This window comes from Cuculus canorus, chromosome 2 (genome assembly GCF_017976375.1).
Source record: "Cuculus canorus isolate bCucCan1 chromosome 2, bCucCan1.pri, whole genome shotgun sequence".
NCBI lineage: Eukaryota > Metazoa > Chordata > Aves > Cuculiformes > Cuculidae > Cuculus > Cuculus canorus.
In genome coordinates, this window is record NC_071402.1 from 94,026,888 (window position 1) to 94,052,164 (window position 25,277).

Sequence of the window (25,277 nt, forward strand, 5' to 3'; positions counted from 1 at the left end):
TAGCCTGTCTGAAATAAACGGGCTTAAATAACGTCACTAAACCAACCTGAAAAATCATAATTCTTTGCAAGAGAAATAAGTCATAAGCACTGATGCCAATAAAAAGAGTTTTCAGTCACAAGAGGTTCATGCCAATGATAAAAGAAGGGATACTGTCTCTCTTCTCCTCTGTCTTGATTTTCCTGATGGATCAAGATAGTTTAATTTGCCAGGCGTTCATCGGAAATTACTGCCATAAGAACCACAGACCTCACTGTTCTGAGGCTGAGTGCCTGAGATGACTGCCACCTAATACCTCCCAATCCTGGATTGCTTTGAATCAGAGAGAAATACAAAAATGACTTATATCTTATCTTATATCTTATAAGGTATGATATCTTATATAATACCTTATCATAAACCTTGGATCTGTGTCAACTCTGTGTCTCCAATCCTCCCTAATAAGTTTCTCTCTACACTGGCAAGTGTTCTATGCCATGACTTTCCATGAGGCTCATTGAGACAACCTCATGCTGTATTTGTGGCTGAGTGCAGCTGGTCCACACTCTAAAGCCATGCTTCATTTAGCCATGTAATTTTATCACCTAATGATTTTTGCTTAAGCTGACATAGTGGCCTGTAGGGCACTAATGCCTCTAGGCCTATACACTACCTTCTCCTGGAAAACCACCAAGAAAAACAGGTTTCCTGTCAGTAGATTCAAATTTGCTCTTGCAGGGCTTCATTGAAATATTTTTAGAGGATAGCAAAATTAGCATGAACTACAGCATATGATCAGTTCTGACTTAGGCTTCAGGTGGCTCAAAAGATAAAGTAACCTTTGATTAATTGCTCCAATCATTAATTAAATTAATTGGTAAAGCACGGACCTTAATTCTACTGAATATAATATTATTCTGGATTTATCAAAATAATTAAAGAGCTCCTCACTAGTGAATTTTTTTTTCATATGAACAAGTTACTTTTTAACACCTTCTTGCACAAACATGATGGAGTTTTCTTTGGTTTCCCATTGCATATAAAGTTGCAAAGTCAAATAATTCTGAAACATTTTTCCTGGCATCCTTTGGAGATCAGAAAATCCCTGTACTGAGGAACCACAAACAGATATAATCCCTGCCTTTAGGGGCCAACAGTTTTAGACTTACCCCAAAGAACGGTCTCTGATCAACTGTACTACTTTGAAATCCACATAGCTACTTATGAATTTAGTCAGGAACTATTCCATATGCAAAGAAGCCTCATGGAAACAGTTTATAAAGAAATGTTGACAGCCTTGACTGTTTGTGTTTCTGATTTCTTACGTTTCTGACTGAGGGAATGCCATATGGAATGTTCTCATAATATATTCCTACCACCACCCCCATAAAAGTGCAGGTGTGCGTTTTTTATGCCAGCAACATACAACTAAATGCCCAGCATTAGCCACTATGGCACTTCAATAGAGTCTGTTTGACTTTTGTCTCTTCCTTGTCTTTTTAAATAGAAGAAAAGCAGTTGATATTTGCTGCAACGCCAGTGTCAAGAACCTAGAAGCCTGATTCAGTTGCCATCAAAATTAATGGAAGAAGTCCCACTCTTTAAGGGATATTGGTCTAGACTCGCAGTGGACCAGTTCTTCATGCTCAGGAACCATCTTTATTCCCAACCAGGTGTCTTACACTCAGACAGGTGCAACTGCGTCTGCACACCAGCGCGCCTGATGCAATAAATCCTGCTTGTTTTGAAAGCTGGATCCAATCCCTAGACCACAAGTGAAGTGGTCCTTTGGAACAGAGCATCAAAAGTTGTAAACCTCCTAAAAATTATACTTTTTCTGGATTAGTCACTTGGCTACATTGTGTTTATTGCATTTCTATCTTTCTGGTCATGTTAAAGCAAACAGTCTTTATTGCTAGTGGTATAAAGTATCTTGTAGTACCCATTCATGGGGAGAAATACAGCTGAATTAGCATTACAAAATCAACTTTAATATTGATAGATTTCCAAGGTTGCTTTTTTGGCTGATTTCTTTTTTTTCACTTTTGATGCATAGCAGTACTGTCTTCTACACTTAGGCTTTTTCTTTTAGCTGAGTGCATTTTGTATGCTGTTTAAAATGTTTGTCCTTTTATTCTTTTTTATGTATCCTGTTTTTCCCAGTCCTGTAGTGCTACTTGGTTTGGTGTTTATTTCATGTAGCAGAAAATACCTATCACAAAAATGCAAAGGCAGCTGGACAGCAAGCTTCTCTTTGGGCATGTTGACATCATTCTTCTCTCTGAGTTCTAATTCAACTTTCAACACAATGCCTAAAACCACACAGCCCCTGGGCACAAAAGATGAACACGAGAGTACACTTGTGCATTCTGTTGCCCTGTAAGCAAATTGCCTTGTTAATGAGGAATCAGCTAAATAATGGGTTTGATAGTCTGTGTTTAGATTAGGTAAGATAAAGGGCCAAAGTGGTATTCGTGTATCATCATGGAGAGCAGCACATCCCGTTGGAAGTTCAGGACTATGAAAGTCATTGACTAATTTTTCAACATCTCTCACAAAAAAAGACACAATACAGCTATTTCACATTAATAACAATAACAATAATAAAATAACATAAATAATACAATGAGGAAGCCAGGATTTTTTAACTTCACTGATAGGCCAAACTGGAGCTGTACTTCGCAAGTACATATATATACACCTCATAAAAGATAACTCCTGCTTCCAGTTGTCTGTCTATGTTTACATGGACTATGCCTGGAAGAATGAGAGGAGAACACCACTGCTTTCATGTAATAGATCAGGAAAAGAAACTGTGGGTATGTGCATACGGCCAGCATTTCTGGGGTAAACATTGCTTCCCCTGCTCACAGTGATAACAAATCAGTGCATGCACACAGAGAACCCCTGCACATTGGATGATGTGCTGTGAACTGCTGCTCCATGCTATCTTGTTGATGTAGTCATACATGTAATTAATTGTATCTAAACTCTCTTCCAGTAAGGAGCAAGCTAACCAACAGCCTTTTTATTTCTTAATGTTCCAAGGTGGTTGTCCGTCTGAGTTGTGCTTTTCAGTAGCTGGAAGTTGATGGGAGACAGGAGGGAAAAGACATTAATATTTCTATGCTTTTTTCTTTCCAAGCTAAATAGCTTGGATGAGAGAAGAAGGAACATATCTGAGTCACTCAATCTGTTCTTTCAACTAGTGGGGCTGGGAGGTTAAAAGATTTTTACAAATAAACAATTAAATAAAAAGGCAAGTACTAGTTTATGTGTTTGACAGGAAGGCTGTGATTCTACTCTGCTCTATAACACATAAAATGCTAAAATATGGAAATGTTACGTTATCTGTCCTTCTCTTGTAGAACTAGTACATTCTCTTCTTATCGTTATGTCTCATCTGGTACATTATTCAAACTCAAGCCAAAGTATTCCACCACTGAGATATCACATAAACAAAAACAATGTGAAGAAGACTGTAATAAACACATCACAAAAAACCTGTGCTTTGACAGGGTGTAAAGCACATGAAATCTGCTTGACCAGCTTCGTCACTGGGACACCATCTGAAGGTAGATCATATTGTCCACATGTAGCCCTTTGTCAACCTCAGCACATTTTCTGAGGTTGTGGATGCTTCTGGGTAAAGTGTGACAGGACTCGTGTCTCTGATCCAGCGGTCAGCCCGTGCTATCCTATCTGCTGGGCCTAAGAGAACTGCCTATGCTGTAGACCCTTAGTCTGCTTTACAGTGCTTTTGAATGTCCCTCGTTCTGACAGAAGAATGGTTCAGTGTTGGCACACATGGTAAGTTATCTTCAGGACTGTTAAAACCTGTGATAGCTGGTGACAGCCTCAAAGACACTGGTATGTCAGGCCAAAGACAGCTGGTTGGCAGCAGTCCTGGACATATGCACTTTTTTTACTGACTTTGCATGCTCTATAGTTATCACATGGACAGCGGAAAGTGGTTTCCTAAAATATGGGCCTGTAGCTGACTTGTATTTCATAGAAATATCCATATAATCACCAGATTGTTATTCCATAGTGACAGGACAGGAAAAAGATCTCATTTTAGCTGTTTAGGACAATTTGCTTTAAAAAGACAAAGTAAAAAACCTAGCCATTCTCTCTGCCTTTTAAAAAGTGGTTAGTTTCTTTAATGCAGTTGACCTCAGAGTTTCACCACTGCATGTGCTGTAATTCGAATGAGAAACATGCTGCTCTCAATACTGAGTCTAAGCAGACATCTCCTTTGATAAACCATTCTTTGCAAAATCCACCATGATGCTGCATTTAGCAGAGCCAAGAGCTAGCTATTAGTTCTCTTTTTTATTTTGTTTTCTTTCAATAGGCCGCTTAGAATACAGCATGTGGAAAAAATACGAATGGGAGTCCCCAGCAGGTATTAGTTATGGCTGTATTCTTCACTTCACCAGAAACACAAACCACACAATTCTTACAACAATCAGCATGAAACACATCATGTTAAATCCCCCATTTCTTTAGCATAATGTGGAGTCTCTCTTTCTCTCATATTACCATTCTGATCAGTCAGGTATGTGAGGTTTTTCTAGGCAACAGGTGTTTTCTGTAATAAAATACAACCTTCCCTTCAGCTCATTATGTGAAAGAGACAGCAGCTGCAAGTATAATGCTGAGGACACATGGTCTGTAAGACAAATAGAAGAAAAATACTCCTTGTTCCACTTGTTAAGGTATAGCACAGATGTTGCTTCCGTGATAAGCATGAGCATAAGGCAACCACAGTCTGCTCATGTTGTAAATTCAGAATCTAAGATTTCAGAATATTTAATAGGCTGCAACCAGAATCACTGGTTTCATTATGTAAAGGATAGTTGTTTATGTCTAATCTCATGGTCCTAACAAATAGTCCTTATCACAGTTTGCATTACACTATCATCAACAATATGACCGTCTAGACAACAGATAAATTATTAATAGTCTTTTATATGGACTCAATTATGAGTATCAAATACTGACAGATGCATAAATTAATAGACTTACTGATTTAAACATTTACAGGTAGAGTATATTAAAAAGGTTTTAGTCATTTAGAATGTTAAATGCATTTTTTTTTTCCTACTTAGTGTTGATACTAAGGCTATTTCTGTATCTCTCAGATCTAGATGGTAGAGAAATCAACTGCAAAATAATGGTGTCTAATGAATGTAATGACCATTCCTTTCCAGGGAGCAATTCTCTGCTCAGTTAGGCTGATGATTCCCACCCCACCCTCCCTACTTTATTAATTTTTCTCTAATTTATTTTAAGAACAAAGTACATACATTGAATCTTCTAGTGTAACTGTTAAGGTGAGTAAGATTTTTAAAATAAAAAGGAAGTGAAGCATTTCCTTAGAAACATAAAGATCCTCTGGAATTGCCTGATTTCCTTACTGCCCCCAATTTTCTAGCCCTAACTAGGTCAGAAACTCTACCCTACCAACAAGAATACATAACACCATGGAGAAAACACAGTTGACAAAATAATCCCAGAGCTCTTGCTCTTTGAGTAGACTGGTTACTTTGGCTGCCTTGCAAAATATTTATGCTGGCCATGCAGCATAAGTCCCACTAGCTTGTAGGACTGCACGTTCTTCTGGCTACAGTGTCTGTTATGCAGAGCAGCAGCTGCAATGAACTGGGAAATGTACACATGGAGAAAGGCCTGATGGCATGGATCTGCTAGAAAAAATCAAAAGCTTCATGCTCCTTCAGATACAGTTCAACCTGACTCTGGCTCTTTCATGAGTGGTTTTTTTTCCCCAAAAACTATATTGTTAAGCTGTTGGCAAGACAGGTCCATTGTACTTTGACAAATGTGGCAAAAAAAAAGGTCATTGAAATGTCTGACATACTAATTTTTTAGTCTGCTATGTGGTTCCAAATATGAGAGGCATGAGTAATAGGAGCGAAAAAATAACACAATCAAAAGAACAATATTTCTATATTAATTGGAATGATTGTACATGTGTCTAGAAGACAACCTCAAGAAGTTACCACTGCTGAGACCCAGCTATTGCTTGCTACTCCTTTGTTGACTGGTGTTCTTAATTGCATTCCTGTCAGGAAATGCAGCCAACAGGACAATTCAAATTGCTTGTGACTTAGAATATTTATACATTTTGCATACTATGGTCTTCAACTTCTGGTGCTGTAGAAGGGGAGCAGCCTCTTCTTAGGAATCCATACAGCCTTTTGCCTTTCCTGAACCAACTGTCTTTGGTGTGTTATGCCAGGTTATTGCTACTAGAAGAACTAATAATTCAGAGTAATGCTATAAGGTTCTCCTGCACTCAGCAATCAAAGATGATCACACAGATTACAAGACTTGTACTATTATATCGTGGGGAGAAAATCTGAGTAAATACTCACATGTGTCTTCACATCACCTTCAAGAATCTTGCTGTACCTGAGAAACTCAGCAACACTTCCATTCAGCAGCCTATCAAAGGCTTCAACATATGGTGCTATGCCTATAGAAGAAGAGCATTCCATTATAACGGGCTCATAAAGTACATAATGCATAAGACATTCCTTTGTAGCAGATGGAGGAGAAATACCATAGAAACAGGGCAAACTGCTGTAACTTCATTTCTGCCATACTCATTGATTTGTGATATCAGTGAAAAAAAGATGTATAACGATTTTCCCTAGCTACAAAGAGAAAAAAAAACCCTGCTCTTAGTAGAACTTGTCTAGGAACATGAAGAGAATTTTTATAATGCAGTGGGAAGCCTCTTGTCTTAAAATAACAGGTGCTAAAATAAACATTTCTCAGCCCATCAAGAGGCTAGTGGCCTGATAAGCATGATTGACTTAATGAAATTCTACTGTTGTAAATGAAACAAATATTATCTCCAAAAAAGAACCTGCACTGTACTGAACAACTATTTTTATACTATCCACCCATTCCTGAAAGATCTTTCCATTGTTCGGTGGCTCTTAATAGCAAGCAATTCAGTTTCCAGTAAGGTACAGTCTTTAGAATGGGCTGACAGTGGATTTATGCTGAGATGTAGCTTTGTAATCTCCTTATTTTGTTGTCTGACCTTGTCACTGGATAAAGAAAAATCAAATGAGTCTTACAGATGACACATCCCATTGACTATATATATGATATAGTACATTCTGGCAGAGGAACAAAAATGCTATTTTCATGTATGGTATACAGAGCAGTTTTCTAAGAAAGTGGACAATCAGAAAATGCAGATAAGGCTTGGTTTCTTATGCACCTGGCTTCTAAATTGCTCTGTGTGGTACCTTTTAAGACAGCAAAATTAATCTTTCCTTGGATGATTTCCAGCACTCCCTTTACTCTCTGACATATCCCCATGTCTTGTCTATGCCTCAGAACCCTTGCCAGGTCTGGCATAAGTAATACACATGTGAATTTATGGCATCTGTAGGATCTGAGAGACCAAGGGTAAAATTCTTCCCAGCCTCTCTCCCTCATTAATGAAGCCTGAAGGTTGCTCTGAAGAGGTACCAGGCTTTCCCCGGAGAGTCTGCTTTAACCTTTTGGCACTATATGACAATTGTGTCCAAATTTATAATCTTGAAAGCCCTCTTTATTCCACAAGAGTCATCTGGCTCCTTGACAGAAAAAAAGAAAGGCTCTGGCAATTGGAGTTTGTGATGGCCTATGTGAAATAAAAAGAAATGTAGCTAGTCAGCTAGGCGGGATTTCAAGGCTCCTTTTGTTCTCTTGATGTCACTCACCTTTAATTCTGAGGAATTTCTGGGCTTTCTTCCATATTAAGTGTTTGTGTGTAAACCGTTCAAATGACCTAGTGTACAAAAGGTTTTAGCTGTGGAGATGCTTTCCAAAGCCCATTTATTGTTCTTTGTCAAAATCTGTGTGTGTCTCCAAGAGAATCATGGTAACCTTTTACTTTAGAGCAGAGTTTTAAATAGCAGTTCACCAAATGGCAATTGTCCTATGCAAAACTAGAATCATCTAAGCTATTATTTACTATTCAATACAGCTAACTCCCAGGAGCATTTACTAGAATTTGCTGTGGGCCGTGCAGAGCAACTGAATGATTTGTTTGCAATCCTGCCGTTGTAATGCCATTTAGGAAACCAGCAAAGTTACAGTTCTCCCATCCTCCTCATTATTTTGTTATTTCTGAAAAAGTATTAACTGAAAAGTCAAGGTTATTTTTTTGTAATAATTCTAATTATGGAATGGTCTTTTGGTGGGGGGTGGTGGTCATGGGAGAACAAAGCAATATATCTCCATTTCCACTAGAGACTTAAAAAAGGTCACATTCTGGCTGAGTGTCAGTTTTAAAGGAGAAAAAAAGAAAAATAGACCTGTTCTGTAAGACTGTCAACTGCACAGTTGCCTTGGAGGTTATGTGAACCTCTGCAGAAGCACAGTAACACAGGCATACAGAATGACGTTTCTGGTGCTACATGTGTATCGGTCACCCAAACTGAAGAACCAGTACAGTCTTTCCTGATGGCATCAGCAAAAGCTAATCCCTGAGTCTCTGTGCGAGACGGCTCTGCCTGGAGATGTGGTGCAGGCTGGCAAGTGCCCCGCGGTGCTGCTCATCTCAGCTTCTTACTACAGTCTCTCAGCAGGTGTGCTTTATAATCTCACTCCGACAAGGTTTGTTGGTTGGTTTCTTCTAGGGACCTGCTGGGGCTTTAAGGCTCAGCTTCCCTGGAGCGTGAATCTTTTCACTTGATTGGGCTCTTAGGTTAGGCCAAGGATACAGCAATTTTCATGGAAGTGCCTCACATGGTGAGTTCATCTCCTGTTCTGAAAGCAGCCCTGGTTCTGCAATACTGAGCTCTGGATTAATATAGAGATCACCTCAATGGATTCATCATAGGACTGAAGCCTGTATTTTTTTAAAAAAGTAGATTTCCTAGTAGCAATTGATTTATTTGTCAATTTGTGCTTGCAGTCATGCTTCTCCATTACTTTGCTACAGGTTACTAGCTGTCTAGGTGTCCTCTGGACTGTTCATGTTTTATTAATGAAGTTTACTGTGACTGGCTAACTACTCTGCTATGGAAGCCTGTTGGAAGATGCTGCTTTCCTGTCATAGAAACATGGTGCTTGCAGTCAGCTGCTCCACAGCAGCTGCCAATGTGCAGGCCCATGGCATATCCAACTGTGGAGAAGGTCCCTCACGTATTGTTGGGTGAGGGCTCACATATGGGGACAACAAAGAAGTTGACGTACACTGACTTGCTTCCATGTCAGTAAGGAAGCTGATGGCAGCTTTCTACTTGTTCTGTAGCTTCTGTACAGCAACTGAGTCCAAACTGGGATGTCCTCTTCTCTGGAGAGTGCAGGACAGAGACAAGGAATACAGCATGTAAAGGATAAGAAGCTAGTAAAGGGATATATGTCAGGGTTCTGAGTGAAAGAGCTCTGCAGAAAGGAATGGGCAGCTCTATTCAATTAACATTAGAACCTCTGCATTCTAAGGTTATTTATCCTTTAAATTTGAGGAACAACAAAACCATTTCAGAATGGAAAACTACGATTTGGTGATATGATGTGAAGAAATGAAGACAGACTTTTTTGTGTATTCTCCAATGCAGTGCTTTGGAGACCTACTTGAGAAGGGAAGGCTCAAGACATAATAAAGTAAGGCCATGGATGTGTGGCAGCACTTAGTAAACAGATGCTTATGAACAAACTCATATTTGATTAAGGATATTAAAAAATTAAATCATAGGATGGTTTGGGTTGGAAGGGACCTTAAAGTTCATCCAGTTCCAACCCCCCTGCCATGGACCAGGACACCTTCCACTAGACCAGGTTACTCACAGCAGCATCAGTCCTTGAACCCCTTCAGGGATGGGGCATCAACGACTTTTGTGGGCCATCTGTTCCAGTGTCTCACCACCCTCACAGCAAAACATTTCTTCCCAATATCTAATCTAAATTTCCTCTCTTTCACCTTAAAACCATTACCCTTCATCCTATCACTGCACTCCCTGATGAAGAGCCCCTCCCCATCTTTCCAGTAGCCCCCTTTTAAGTACTGGAAGGGTAGTGAAATGAAGTAGGTCTGCAGAGAACTCAATGTTTATATTGCTGACTTCTTCAAGAATATTTATGCTATAAATTTTGAGGATATCTATTTTTTTTTCTACTAACAGAGCTTGAGCAGACATTTTCGTCCAGTGAGTTAACTACAACAATATAAACGCTAAACTGGAAAGGGCTATTAAGGTTGAAATATGGACAGTATTTTTAAAAGACTAGTCAAATCTTGAATTGTCTAGGCTATATTAATTTCTAATTTTGTGTACACTAAGCTTGTCATAAGTTATTTCCAAATATATTTTTAAAAATACTGCCTTTGATATGGAATTTATAAGGCGTGGGAATGCACTCCTTCTCAGGAGATAAACATGTGTTCTACTTGCAAGCTGATTTTTTGATAGCAGAAAACCGGTACTTCAGTAAAACAAACTTACTTCCATTGACTCCGTTGATGGCATCACACTCCATTCCACCAGATCTGTGTGAATCTGAAAATAATGATTCAAGTCGAGTCACTGCTTTCTCCAGTCTCTCCATCAAACCATCAGTCTCTGCCATTCTGAAAAGTCAATAAGGACAGACAGTGTTAGATGCCTCCAAGGAAAACCCATGCTTGACTTCATGTTATAGTTCTGTTCATCTTGTGGCTTTATCTTTTATCAAGATTCTATGGAAAAAACTCATATTCTCGAAGTATTGTCTTTCCAGCACACAAGCAGTTGCAGTGAAGCAGCTGCCATACGGTAACTCGCTTCTGTGTCAACACGGAACATGATCAGCACTCAGCCCTGGTTTTTCATTGCAAACAGCAGACTCAAACCACTGCTAGTGTAGCTTTGAACAGTCTAGATGTGGACAATTTATGACAAATGTATGTGGATGCCCTTATCAGATACTGAGATAACTGAAATATTTGCAAATGTAATTGGTAAAATTTTATATCTACAATGGTATTCATCATCCATCTACAGAGGCAAAAACACAGACCCAGTTAATACTTGAAGGAAAGCCATACTTCATATGTACACCTCCTGAGTTTTAAAAATGCACGTTCTGAAATTTGCCTCAGTCTTTTATGCTTTGTAATAAGACTTGGACACTTCATTGAAGACTACACAAGAAGCCAAGGTCTTCTGTTCGTTCTTCTCATATGATTTCCCATCACTTAATTTTTTTCTTACAAAAGTACCCAATGTGAATCCGTGTTTCTCAAGCTTTTTAAATCAGGCACTAATTAACTTTTGGAAAGAAAAGCAACCCAGGGCCCTGCATGTGCAGTGCTGCTGCAGTGCTTTTGATTTAAAATTAAATAGAAAGAAGGTTAATTTTTTAACAACTCACACATTACTTTCTTTCCCCACAATGTGATTATCTGCTTCCTTACATGTGAGGAAGTGTAGGCATTGACATTTTTGAATACTGGCCAACGTCTCAGGGAACACAGTGCTATATACACCTCAGACTGAGAAAGTTATATAAGCAAAGACAAAGCTATGTTTAAATCCCGTATCGTTTAATATAACAAGCTTAATGTACAAGTTCCTCACTTACGATTTTGAGTGATTTATTCTGCTAAGTGACGCAGAATAAGTAAGGGGGAGGTGATCTGTGGCTCTTGATTAACATGACTCCTGTGAACAGTTCCATCTCAGCTCCCACACTGGGGTTACATCCCCTGCCCAGCACTGCACAAGTAGGTCCAACGGGAGAACCTGCATCCCCAGCTGAGGAAAGCAGGTAGGCAGTGGCTCTCTGGGGTCCCTACCCCGTGACACTCTGTGACAAGACACCGACTGGTGTATTGCTTGTAGACTAGAAAGGTTAGGCACACCTGGAATATATGTGTAAATGTATTAGTTCTTAAGGAATAGTCTGCTAAAAGTGCTAGTGTTTTAGCGATGCCAAAACAGACCTGTAGCTTTCAATAAGTCCTGCAATATTATGCACACTAGCAAGCAAAAGAAACAATGCTGCTTCAGGGTACCCATACCTAGGGGAGAATGCCTAATGTTATAATTAAAAAGTAAAGTAACATGGAAAGAAGGGCTTTCATTGACAAATTAGTATTGATATTTCTTATGAATAAAAGTTATAACAGTATTTTTACTTTTAAAATTTAAACGCGAGAGAAGATTAGCTTCTAGGACTGTGCAAATGCACACTGAGTCATGCTGCCTGCCAAACAAGGCGGGACCTTCAGACTTTACCCTATAAATACAGTGAGGCTTGTGTTTGACCTAAAAGTGAAGCAGAAGGTTGTACAGTGAGAAACCCTTGGGAGAACCATTCTCATGAGAAAGTTTTGTCTTGGTTTTAGGGCTTTTTCCTATTTACATTAAATAAAAAAGCGAACCCCCAAAAGAGGATGACATTAGGCAGCGTGCATATAAACACTGCCAACACTCAGAGGGGCTCTTTCTGCTTACACTGAAAATGCACATTATTCTGATTGAAAAATCAATTAATTTTTCAAAAGACTACCTTAACTTTTTGTAAGGTTACATGTAGCTTGGCAGGAATGAGATGAAGGCATCAGGAAAGCTTCTGAAGTCTGCAAACTTTTGTGAGAATACTAAGCCTTTTCTTAAAACAAAGCACTGTTAATCCTCAAAAATGTAATGGACGTATTCTGTTCACATGTTACTCTGATACATAAGAGCCTAAAATGGTGTCTATTTTAAAAGTTACATTTTAAACCAGTTTAAAGTTAGGCTGGCATAACATAACATACTAAGAGTCAACTCATTTCATCAGTATTTTAAAGTATATTTCCCGTATAGTTCCTGTTTGTCTTTATTTGAACATATAGTCTGGAGTTTTGGGCTTTTTTTCTTTGTTTGAACATACATTCTGGTAGGGTTTGGGGTTTTTTTTCATCTGCCTTAAAACTGTCCACGATGACACATAAAAAATTCTTTGAAAAACCTGTTGCTTTTTGGTCTCCTCAGCCTCATTTTGCCTATGGAAGGACCCAATTGTTTGACTGCAAATCCAATGTGTTTCATTGCACACACTTTGAGATCTGAGGAATCTCAAATATGAACAGAGGTGGATAAAACTGGTAACGTTCTACCCATCAAGCTGCCCTCTGTAAGACACTAACAATACAGATTATGGTGTCAGAAGCTCAAGGGAACAACCTGATTCAATAACTCATGGACATTTTTATGTAGCACTTTCCAACTGCAAGGTAGTCTTTTGCTCACCACATTCTTCTCAGCTTTATTCTAGTCCCATTAGCTGGAGAACTACAATATTGTTCTTCCAAAAGAAGCTATCAGCAGCGAGGCAATCACAGAATAATGTATTGTTATAGCCTTTTTAGACAGAAGTAAGAACCATTTTTACCATAAAACTAGAGATGCCAGGCTTTCATTGTGTTTATAAGGAATGCTGCACTTAAGAACTCAATCATTATATTTGCACTGAACCTACCGTTTTATCTGTGCAGTTACACATTCATGACTACATGGTAGTTGTTTCTACATTTATATATGTGTGTGCACATAAGTATACACACAGGTATTCTTGTTATGTATGAGTAAAGTGCAAGTATATTTTTGCTGTTACACTACAAGAGCAAGTCAGATGTACATATAATAGCCTTATATTTACACTTCACTTTACCATCAGTTGACTAGGTATCTATCTTAAAAACAAGACTGGAACTCATGTAACTTTTCTGAAGTGGACTCCACTGAGCATTAGCATGACAACCCTCTTCACTTATTCACAATCTAAGCATTGACATCTTTGGCTATATTTAGGGATTCACGTATTTAGCTCATATTATGACAGCCTTCTGTGTTTTCTTGGCCTATATTCAGCTATTCATCTGATTACTTATCATTCCATGCTGCACCCTGCATGGTCAAACCGAAACTGCAAAGCCATAGCTCAAAAGGAGTCAGAACACAAACCATACAGCTTGAAGATCTGTGAAGGTACTGTCAGCATGATATAGCATCAGGGCTTATATTATAAATAAATAATAAGACTCGTCTACTTACAGTGCCAAATAAAATCTTTGCATGCTAATGAAGAATAAAGAGGATGTAAACACATCTATAGGATGCTTCCACTCCCATAAAGCACATTTTCACATCCAGACAGATTCTCTATCTTATCTCTACTAGGATTTTAATTACACCTTTGATCTTGAAGTGGATTGTCAGAGTTAATCATATAGCTTTTCCTGGAGTTGATGCTGTTGACCTATAAGAAGTTAAAAGCAACAGTGCTTCAAGACTCATGTAATCTGGTATCCAGTTGCTCTCTTGGTGGAGAAGTACACTCTCTTTCATTGAAAATAAGGTCAACTGAGAGCCAGGAAAGGTGTTGACCCACATCTACTGACAATCATTTACATGCTGACATTGTTAACTGTCTCTTGTGCGCAAAAATCATGAGGGAGGATCCACAGATCTGCCCTGTTTACTGTTAGTGATATCTTTTTTTTGAGAGTGCTAAAAGCAGATGGTAATACTACCATCTGTTGTTTCTTCCCCAAAAGAAGTGAAGCCAAAACCAGGTAGAACAAGGCATGCTGAGGACCAAAAAGCAATCTTCTCTTTATAGACAGGCCATGGGTTTCTCCCCACTGGTTTTCTCCAGTTTGACAGCTATCTCAAAGCACCATTTATCTATTATCAAGGGAAAAAACTTTTCTGTAGACTGAAATTCTCTGACATACTCATCCCAAACAGCAGTCAAACTAGAAGTCAAAAGGCGCAGGTACTGCTCCTGTTATCACTGTATGTGACTTATGACAGAGGACCATATTGCTCTAGCTGAAGAAAAAACAAACTGCAACAAGTCCACAGGGAAAAGCAGTGTAGCAACATAAGGATAAAAAATAAACATATGATGAACTATCAGGCATGTAAAAATGGCAGTTCAGAACAAACGAATGGTGCCACCTTCTAAAGTATGATATCATTCTGAAAGAATAATTATTCTACAAGAGATAGTATGAAGTTTCACAGTTTGCTTTACTTCCTAGTATTCTTTTAACTTAGAACAAAAGGAAGTGACTTGTTAACTTATTTGTTTGGGGTTTTTTTCCTTAAGTACCAGTCTTTCCAAATCCACTTAGCATAGAAAAAAATTAAGCCAGGTTTCACTTGTGTTTATCATTTGAGATACTACAGGTCAGATTTTTCTTTTCCTCTCTATGCCAAAAAAGGCAGTCGCCTAAAACAGAATACAGGCAGCAATGCAGCATTTTAACTGTATCTAACATTCCTACACTACTTGGAAAATCACAGTGTTAGTGTAAGCAGAGCAGCCTGCACATGTGTTTTCTCTCATAGTCTTTTAATAAACTGCTTCTGAGATACAAAATAAAATATACAAAACCCTACATTGCCAGCCGGTACTATCAGAAAGCCAGTCATGAACATTTTATAAGTACTGTGGCCTCTAACAGTTCTTCCGCACAACATATATAAAGGGAGGGGAAACATGTATGTATTCTTGAACATACCCCCAAGCTGCAAGTGTGTCTTATGGCACTTCATTCCTGAAAAAAAACCAGCTGGCTTGGACCTGAAATGGACGGCTTTCCTACCCCACCACTCAAATCTATGTACCAACTCCAAGCTGCGTTGAGGTGGCAGTTCTCTTGCCACCTTTGGCATCAGACCCAAATTCCCGCTGCACCCCATTCTGATCCAGACAATAAAAACCCACTGGCTTGGGGCCTCAGGGGCTGCTTGTTCCCAGGCAGAGCTCAGAAGCAGCCTGGTACTGAGTGGTAAGGAGGAGCCCCTGCAGCTATTTGGGTTACTACCATAAAAGATTTCAGATGGAGAATGAAAAGCAAGGGAGTATTGGTTAGAAGAAAGTGTGTGCTGGTAGACAGACAGAAACATTACCTTGTATGGTTTGTTTTTGGTTTCCCATTAGTTGTATGGGAGGAATGTAAACAGAGGCTTGTCAAACTGATGTCAGATTGGATTAAACCAGAAGACCTCTCTGTAAAGCCCTGTGTGAGGAGAATGACTCTGGGTTCAAATCAGAGCCTTAGGTGACCTTTTTCTCCTTGTTTTGCCCTTGCATCTGCTATAAGCTCCTTTAGAAGCAATGTTCTTTTAAGTATAGAGAAAAAATATCCTTTTTTAATCCTAGTCTTGTATATCTAACAGTATTAAAATTTTGACAACTTTGTTGTTGTTGTTAAAATGGACAAGTGTTATACCTGGAGTAACAAAAAGACAAAAAGGTCTATGTGACTTCTGCTTTTTGTGAATGGGTGTGCTATTTTGATTGATAAGTTGGTTTGAAGTCTTGTCTGGCTCCAATATACTCATCATAAAATATTTCTGTCTATAGCTCAATGTGTGTGTTAAAACCACTGATATGCTATGAATGAATCCTCTATTGCTGTGCAAAGGAGTGTGCTACCTAAATTATCTTGTCTGTGGACTTGGCTCTTTGGCATATCCTCTGTGTTTATTAAGGATTACTTTTTATAAGCAAAAAAATTATTGTGTAGAAGAGGGAAAAGCAGGTTCAGGTTGAAACTCTTCCATTTATCCTAAGTGTTTTCCCTTGTCTGGCTTTATGCTGCTGGAACCACAAAGCGTATTTTTTCGGTTTGCAATCTGGCTTTTCCTCTGCATCTCTCCTCCTCCCAGTAATCAGGCTGCTGTCTACAAACACATGCAGGAATGGAACAGAGACATTTTCGTATCCCACTATTTAAAAAATATTACAAAACTGCTTTGTACAACAATCACTATTTTGACAAGTACCCATAAGACTGTTGACGCATTTTAGATTTATTGCATCCCAGTTTTGTCCCATAATTGTGGGTGAGCAACTGCATGCATCAAGCCATGTGTCTACAAGGCAGTGTAATAATAATGTGTACTGTGGTTAGGGCTCTGATAATTGAATATGAATTTTTTTAAATATGCCATGTGTCCATGTATGTGCTTAGCATCTCCTGGAATATCAGTTCACTTTCTAATTATATATAAGTTCTCTGCAGAGCTCCTATCCCTTGCTGAATAATTTTGACTGTCTTATCAATTTTGTGATCACAAAGAACAAGTTCATTATTTAATGATATACTGCAGCAGTCAAGACTTGACAGTCTGTGTAAGCATGATTGACTTAAAATAACCAAGGCAACCCAGTTTCTAAGTACATTCTCCTATTCTTTTTATACTCCTTTTTCTATCACCAGTGCTCACATTCTTTTGTCTTGGTTTTATTTTGTTCTTTCCCTCCAATGAAGTGTAAGAATTTTAGTATCTCTCCAATCAACAGAAACGCAATGTTCTTAGCTACCTCATTTACTATGTATTAGTGTGGAGCTCTTCATGTAGTCAAGCATCCAAAAGCATTACAAGCCATTTAATTACCTGTCACAAGTCCAATTACTGTATATAAGCAGGCTGCCTCACTGAACAGAGAAAATACTGCATGCAGGCATTGATTTTATTAAAGTGCTTCAGTTCAGTTCATAATAACAGAATGGTAAGATTATTTATGCTATGAATTTGCATTCTCTGAAAGGGTAAATTCCACAAAGTACGAACTCCCATGGAGTGTTTCAGTACCAGTGGGATGTGAAAGTAGAGAAGTAATGATGGAAACTTAAAACTAAGCAAATAGCGTTGCAAGCTCTAAAAACACAAACTATGAAATGACTTCTGCAGAAAGAGATGAGGCTATAATCATTTGGTACCAAGGTTAGTCACCGTTTGGTTTGCTCTGAGGGTGGCCTTTCACAACACTTCCATACCCTACTTCTCATGCATATCCATATTATGCCAAAGCCTGAATAGTTGGGCTTTGCCAGCCTCTTTGCTCTTATGAGAACATCCTGCCATACTTATGATCTCAGCACTTGGTGTCTGATGGTCTCAAGCTCATCATAGCTGCCCCGCTCAGCCTGCAGCCTGTGGCCCTTCTTCCAGCATGGCAGCAGCCGGGAGGGCTGAAGCAAACTTCTTGCCATTTGAGTACTCCCTTTGCTCTGCAGCTCACTTGTGAACTTTATTGCAAAACCTCAAGGCCTTCACCCACCTCTCACTCTAAAATTCAGCCCACTGATATACAATACTCCTAGTATTGCAATACTAGCATTTGCTTCTGATTCAGGATGAAATGGGCCACCTGCTACTAAAAAAGAGACCTTTCTCTTTCCTGCTATAACCTTGTTACTACTTAGAGGTCCTGTGTTTTAATGATAACCCATGCAACATTGCTCAGTTACAACATCAGAGACATTTGGCTATTTATCCTTTCTCTGTTTTAGTGTGTATTGTGAAACCCAGAAAGATCAAACTGGACACATCTTAGATGCTTGTAAAGTTAGCCTTTCCTACGATGGTTGTTTTAGAGGACCCAGAGCTATTAGGTGATTTATTCTGCTTGTTTCTTCTCTCTAAACAATGATGGATTACATATGGAAATGTAAATCACTCTTTGCACTCCTTCCAAAAAGCAGTTCGGTATTTAAACTAACACAAAACATAGAGTCTGAGCACATCTTCTTAGAAAGATACAACAGTATTAAATTACATACATGTGCATTTACCTGGTTTATTTAATATACGCTACAAAAACAGTAGCTGTTCATTCCCCTCACACTACTACTGGTATTTTGGATTTTACAAGCAATTTCTTTAGCTTGCTAATCTCTGAAAAATTGTGGGTCATACAGAGCAATTTCCATTAGCGCCTACTCAGGGAAGTAGTCCCAATGGGTTCTTTTTCAGTAAGAAAAAGTCCCTGAAATTTGACATAGTCAGAATACCTTACATACACAAGTGAAATAAAGATAGCAGTAGCCAGTATATTTATGGACGAAGGCTGTATCTATGCCATAAGGTCTTGCTAACATGGTGACAACTATCACAGACGTTTAAGCAACCCCAATACCCACATCCTTGCTAAACTAGCTGAATCAACAGAACCTCTGCCAAAGATGCAGCTGTGCTTAAGTGTGTTTCGTCATTTCAAAGTACACTGCTGAGAAAAGGTGTTGCTGTTCTGATGTAGTTCTACCAGAGACACTCTGAAGATTAACTGAGCCTTTATTGTTCACAGTATTTCTTATTTGAAAAATCAGTAAACTCTACCTGCCAAAACGACTCATTTTTCCTCATTTTTCAAAAATCTGTGAGCAACTGGAGCTGACTCTTTACCTTAGGAAAATAACAAGTTCTGAATTGCTACCTTCTAGCAAAAGATGCACTTAAAATTTCAGAGAAAGGAACTCAAATTATTTATAGATATTAGTGGTGCTTCATCAAGCAAAATCTTTTAATCAGTTCATGATGACACAGCTTTCTGAATAAGAGCAAGAAATTATAACTGATTTATTACAGTTTTGTATGTTTGTAAATGTATGTAAATGTTTGTTTGGTTTTGCCCCAATAAGCATGATAAGTCAAGAATGTTCCCTTTCATGTAGTTGGATGTTCTAGTAGGTGGCAACTGCAGCTATTAAGTTTGCTGCTGTTGCACATGATGTTAAAACTCATGCAGAACCACGAAGAGTATTTCTTTAACATATTTGGCAGTTCATCATTTTTCTTTCTAGACTCCAAATCATTTGTAACGTTATTGTCTCTATCAGGCCACAGACTAAAACATGGAAAGATTATCTCCCTTGCTCCAGGTAACATTGCAAGTCCACGTCAAGGCTGGGAGCTAAATACAATACATCTGGCTTCCAGACCTTCTTGTGGCACTCTACTTCTTTTCCAGTATCTGCTAATTCAGATTCTGATGAATTTTAGTCCTGGGGAACCATTCATACTTCCCCCCCTCCCCCAACTTAGGGTTCCCCATGTATTTTACATGGTTAATAAAAAAAAAAATACATTGGAACTAGAAAAATCTGATCACGGGGGGTGGTGTTTAATACGTGTGATCTTCATACCCTTGCTCCTTGTGGTATACCAAAAAGCACTTTTCTCCACTAAACTAAGTGCTACAGCTGGCAAAGAATAATGAAAACATGCCATAGCTTGGTTCTACTGTAACAGTAAATAATGCACATCCTCTTCATTTTTATTTAATTAAGAAAACATATTTTATTCATTACATTTGGAGTTGTGCCTGTCCACCTTCCACATCTGAGCAGCATTCATTTGAGGAGGAAGACACAAATGAATCATAAGAATACTCTGAAGACTAGCATTTTCATTATGGCCAAGACGGAAAAGGCCCATAGTGTTGTATGCACCTGGCTTTGCTACAGAAGGTGGGTTGCTTTTGTTCTTGTGCAAACATGCTCAAAATAGAATCTAACAGTGTTACAGAATCCTTATGTAGAAGATGCACAGAATCTGAAAAAAGTTTATTGTCTTTTGCATAATAAGTAACTAAAAGGAAATGCTAGGATAAAACTTGCATAAAGTAAGGATATCTGACTTGCAGTAATGCCTTAAAAGGCTGGCTCTGAAAGTACTGTATTGAGTTTTAACTCATTCTATTTACCACTGTGCTATTTCAAAAGTTACATTTCCGAAGGAGGACTGGTTTCCAGACTACAGTTCCACAGAACAATGAAACACAGTAGTCCAGAAGCCATTGCCACTTTTGCCTGGCTTAGAAACAAATGAATAAAAATCTGTAGTATTGATCCCACCTGCTAAACAGACTCCTTCCAACTGTTTCCTAAAGGACTGACCCCTGTGTAGATTTTTTTTCTGAAAACATTTTCCATCACTGGAAAACTACCACATTTAGGTAATTCATATAAAGAAAGCTTTCTTCCCCGGAAGGTCTTTGTTTTTAAGGCTGCCCCTATATGCTATGAAATCTGAATTTTAATTGATAAAAATCCTCACTGTTGATCCTGCAACGTTAAGACACAGATCCATAGCAATCCTGGAAGCAAAGGGCAGATTTTACAGTTTTGAGATGGGGTCACGACAGGTTCTTCTGGGCTTTGTGCTGCCTTCGTCCCTGGGGGAGCGGTCCTCTCGGCTCTCAGGTTATGGCAAAATGCAGCATCTCAGCTTCACTGTTCTTCATTTCTGCCTTCCTCCTGCCGTCTCCTATTTGCAGAATCCCTTCTATATATATTTTTTTTTTATAAAAGCAAGCATTCTGCCTTCAGATCCCTCGCCCTAGGATGCCGTTTAACCCTTTACTCGGGGATCTTTCCCCCACCACACGCATCCCTCCGGCTCCCAGGGCTCGGAGCCCAGCCACCCACCCGCACCGCAGCTGCCTCCTTCAAAATCAGATCATCTTACGCTGGTTTAAGAGCGTTCGGCATCGCTCGACGGAGCCAGGTCTGCACAAACAACCCGAGGGCGTTTTTAATAATAGCCTGTGGGGAAGCCGGGATGCGGGGGGTGACCTGGGGCTGGGCGGGGAGCTCCATTCCCAGCCCCACAGAGGACCACACATCGGCTGCGGGATTCTGCTCGGGTTTTCCGCGTGGAAAAGAGGGGGAAAAAACCCTCCTCCACGCCGTTTTTCTTTTCTTTTTGCACGGGAGGGAGAGGCTTTCCGTGCGCAGGTGACGGGAGGGGAGGCTGAAGCGCAGCCCGGAGCGCAGCCCTGACCCACATACCACCCTGCCCCTTTCCTGCGCAGCCTCGCAGCCCTGCAGACCCCATCCCGAGCCATCTCGTGTCCCCTCCACACCACATTCCCCCCTCCCCCGTCCCCAGCGATGCCCGCAGCAGCCGCCACCGCCGGGAGCGCATCCCCAGCGCCGGGACCGCCCCGGCGCGCCGCTCCCCGCACCCGCCCCTCCCCGCGCCCGAGTTACCTGCTCTGCTGACCCACGTAGCCTGGGGGGTTGGTTTGTATTGTGTGGGTGGTGGTTTTTTTTTTTTCCTTTCCTCCCCTCCTCTCTGCAATGAAAAATCCGTGGCCGGTCACTCGCGCTCCCCCCCCTCCCCCTCCCTCCCTCGCCTCTCCGCTGCTCTCCCTCCTCCTTCTTCTCCTCCTCCTCTTCCTCAGCGAGAGCCGGTGTCAGTCAGGCACATCAGCTGCCCGGGCGGGCAGGGAGAGAAATGCCCAGCAGGCTTCCGGCAGTGCCAAATAAAGCCAAGACCAGAAAGGGAGAGAGACGGTGGCAGAGATGGAGAAAGAAAGCGAAAAGTGGGTGGAGTGTGAAAATGGAAAGAAGAGAGGGAGAGGTGTCTCCCGGCGGCTGGGAGGCTGAGAGATGGAATGGCAGTGCTGGAGCATCGCAGAGATGCAGGGGCGAGTGCAGGCACCCAGGGCAGGAGCACCCATGGCGGCAGGCGGGGTGGCCCCGCTGGCCCATCGGGCGCAGCTCGGGTCAGTGGGAAGCAAACAGCCCACGCTGGGGAAGGAGAGTGGGGATGGTGTGGGAAGCAGTAGACCCCTCATGTGGCAGGGGAGGCTGAGGGTGGTGTCTTGTACATCAAGACAGTTCATTGTCTACTTCAGGCTCAACAGTATCAGCCCGAGCGCTGCTGTAGCTGGGGCTGCAGTGGGGTCACTTACTTCAGTTCACAAAATCAGGACTTCTCCCTCAAACCCTCCTGTATTCTCCTTCAAACCCTCACACCTAGGCCTCGTCTGTCAAGCTTTTTAGGCTTCATGCTCATCCGTACCCCTGTGGGCTTCATGCCAGTCTGTGCCCTGAGCCCAACATAGCACGGGCACTTGGCAATTACACAGTGCCTGTCATCACGTGTTCCCAAGGGGAATGTGATCATCTGCCTGAGATTGGTTTCACCTCCCTCCAAGTATCAAATGAACTGGCTTTTTGTACAGAAGTCTTGAGAGAAGACTGTGAATTCACAGCCTTTAAGGAACAGTTTGCTCTTGAATGGAAGAATAATTCATTAGTTAGTGATAATGAAAAGGACCACATATGTTTTGCCTACAGGAAAGCTCTTTATAAGGGATTGCAGGGATAGGACAAGGGGTAATGGTTTTAAGCTGAAAGAGGAGAGATTTGGATTAGATATTAGGAAGAAATTCTTTCCTATAAGAATGGTGAAGCACTGGCACAGGTTGTCCAGAGAAGCCATGGATGCCCCATCCCTGGAGGTGTTTCAGGCCAGGCTGGATGAGGCTTTGAGCAATGTGATCTAATGGAAGGTGTCCCTGCCCATGTCAGAAGGGTTGAATCTGGAAAATCTTTAAGATCCCTTCTCTATGATTCTGTATTTTTCAAGTCAACCACGTGGTTGTGTGAAAACCAATAGCACTTTTCCCTATCAAATATACAACTCATTTTAGAAGACTTTGTGTTTAATTTCTGATGGTTTGACAGCAACACTGTAAAATATGGATCACAGGAATTGTTTTAATTGTACAGCACTTAAATAGAGGCTGAGGAAATTCATATTGTAACAGGGATGCCATAGTTAACAGCAGCTCACAGACCTCACATGCCTAAAGACAACATTAAGCAAAAGCAAGCTGACACAAGGATTAGTCTGGGATCCAAAATCACTAGGGCAGACAATATAATTGCATCAGAAACTGCAAAAAAATTCAGTGCTGCAGCTTCCTGTACGCAGTGAAAAGAACCACTTCCCCTTGGCATGTATAAACAGCCAGACGAGATCAACAGAACAACTCACGTTTTAAACCAGAGGGCCTTGCCAGGCCTTCCAAAAGGTAAAAAGGTGGTATGAAATTGAAAACCTGATTGCAAAAATGCACAGAACACAGAACTAGTTAAGGGAAGCAAGAAATCAGTCCAGAAGATCTCTTTCTGGAAAGAAAACCTCAAAGGATTAAGAAACTATGGAACTGCCACCTTAAAGTTCAAGGTCCATATTCCATACAACTCAGAGAGGAAAAAAAATCCCCACATGGGTGAAGTGTTAGCATGATAACTGGAAAATTTGAAATGATAAATGAAATTGCATTTCGGTAGGATGTCAATTTAATTTGAGAAAAATATAATGTAGTTAATTTACGAAGTTTTACAAGCTTTTATTGTAAGAGCACAGTCAAGTACTCCACATCATCCTTTTACATCACGGGCACATGGAGAAGAGGGAAAAAGCATTGGACATTTCCTTTCCATGGAAATCTACCTTGGAAATCCTTTCCAAGGCATCTACCAAACCGGCAGATGCCCTAGATGTCTAATCCAAGTTCCCTATTACTTATTTTCACTCCTGACTTCTAGTGCTTTTCTCTCCAGTTTATACCGATCGGCCTTCTTCCTATCACTACCAGCCTTTGTAAACAGTTCCTCCCCAGCTTTCTTGTAGCCCCTTCAGGTACTGGAAGGTCGCTATAAGGTCTCCTCCAAGCCTTCTCTTCTCCAGGCTGAACAACCTCAACTCTCTTAGCCTGTCATAGTCCTCCTGAAATTATGAGAAGCTCGCCTTTTGCAGGAAGTGCAGTAACAGCCCTTTTGCGGGAAGTTACCCAGTTAAAATACAGTAACTCATGAAGCACACTGTATGGCATTTAATATAACTTTGTAATTCTTTTTCATTTTACTTTTGGACTTTGCTGCTGCAGACTATCTGTGCCAAGGCTGGCATGATTTATTCCTTTTTATAGAAGACTATATTGTGAAAGTTGTGCAGGGGTTCCAAAGTACACATCAGAGACTGTAGAGATAGGCTATCAAAATCTCTATACAACATTGTAACCTACTTAGAAGAAAATACTCTAGTGCATCTTTTATTTGCATACATGCTTTTTCACAGAAGGAAACTGTTGAAAATGTTAATGCTTCCCAATATTTGTTGAAAATGGACTTTGAATGTATATGATTGTAAAATTTCCCAGTTGATATAAATTGTATCTAAACGATTCATATATTTGTTTGGAGAAAACTACAAATGTTTTTGCCATTTCCTTTATTTCATTAACTCTGTCTTTACTGGAGTAATGCAGAAAATATTAATACGAATTAAAATTGCACGAGCACTTACTGATGTGAAAATAAATCGGAATATCAAGTGAAAGTTTTGGTAGTATGACTTGCTAGATCCGCTTAAATAGTATTGGAGCGCATTCAGGACGTGTCAAGATGCTTTTTGCTTACCAAATCTGCTGTTTAGTCTACGGGGTTTGAAAAACAGCCTATAGTTAATTAAATAAATGGATCTATGAAGAGCACTTTGTGGGTACCTTGTACAGATCAAGTGTCAAGACACGCAGGAAAAAAAGGGAAGAATCTGCCAAAGAAGTAGACAATTTCTCCTCTTTCACACTAGTGTGAAATAAGGTTGAATGTGTCATCATTCAATCTGATCACCTGTAAAATAAGATTATAGCAGATTCAGATTGCTTTTAGTGTCACTACTGCTTTTTTCTCTCTT

The 25,277-nt window shown here is 40.1% G+C and overlaps 1 protein-coding gene across 2 annotated transcripts in view; it reads right to left on the reverse strand.

Moving 5' to 3' along the window:
* CAP2 (cyclase associated actin cytoskeleton regulatory protein 2) overlaps positions 1-21,926 on the reverse strand; it is a 70,142-nt gene extending 48,216 nt beyond the window's left edge. The window contains exons 1-3 of one of the 2 annotated variants that reach the window (XM_054059565.1): positions 21,773-21,926; positions 10,458-10,590; positions 6,381-6,481 (exon numbers count right to left, since the gene is read on the reverse strand). In XM_054059565.1, coding sequence (XP_053915540.1) covers positions 6,381-6,481; positions 10,458-10,581 — 225 coding nt within the window. In that variant the 5' untranslated portion in view covers positions 10,582-10,590; positions 21,773-21,926. The remainder of the gene's footprint in view (positions 1-6,380; positions 6,482-10,457; positions 10,591-21,772) is intronic. The other variant, XM_054059564.1, reaches the window with a different exon arrangement.
* Between the last annotated feature and the right edge of the window lie 3,351 nt (positions 21,927-25,277).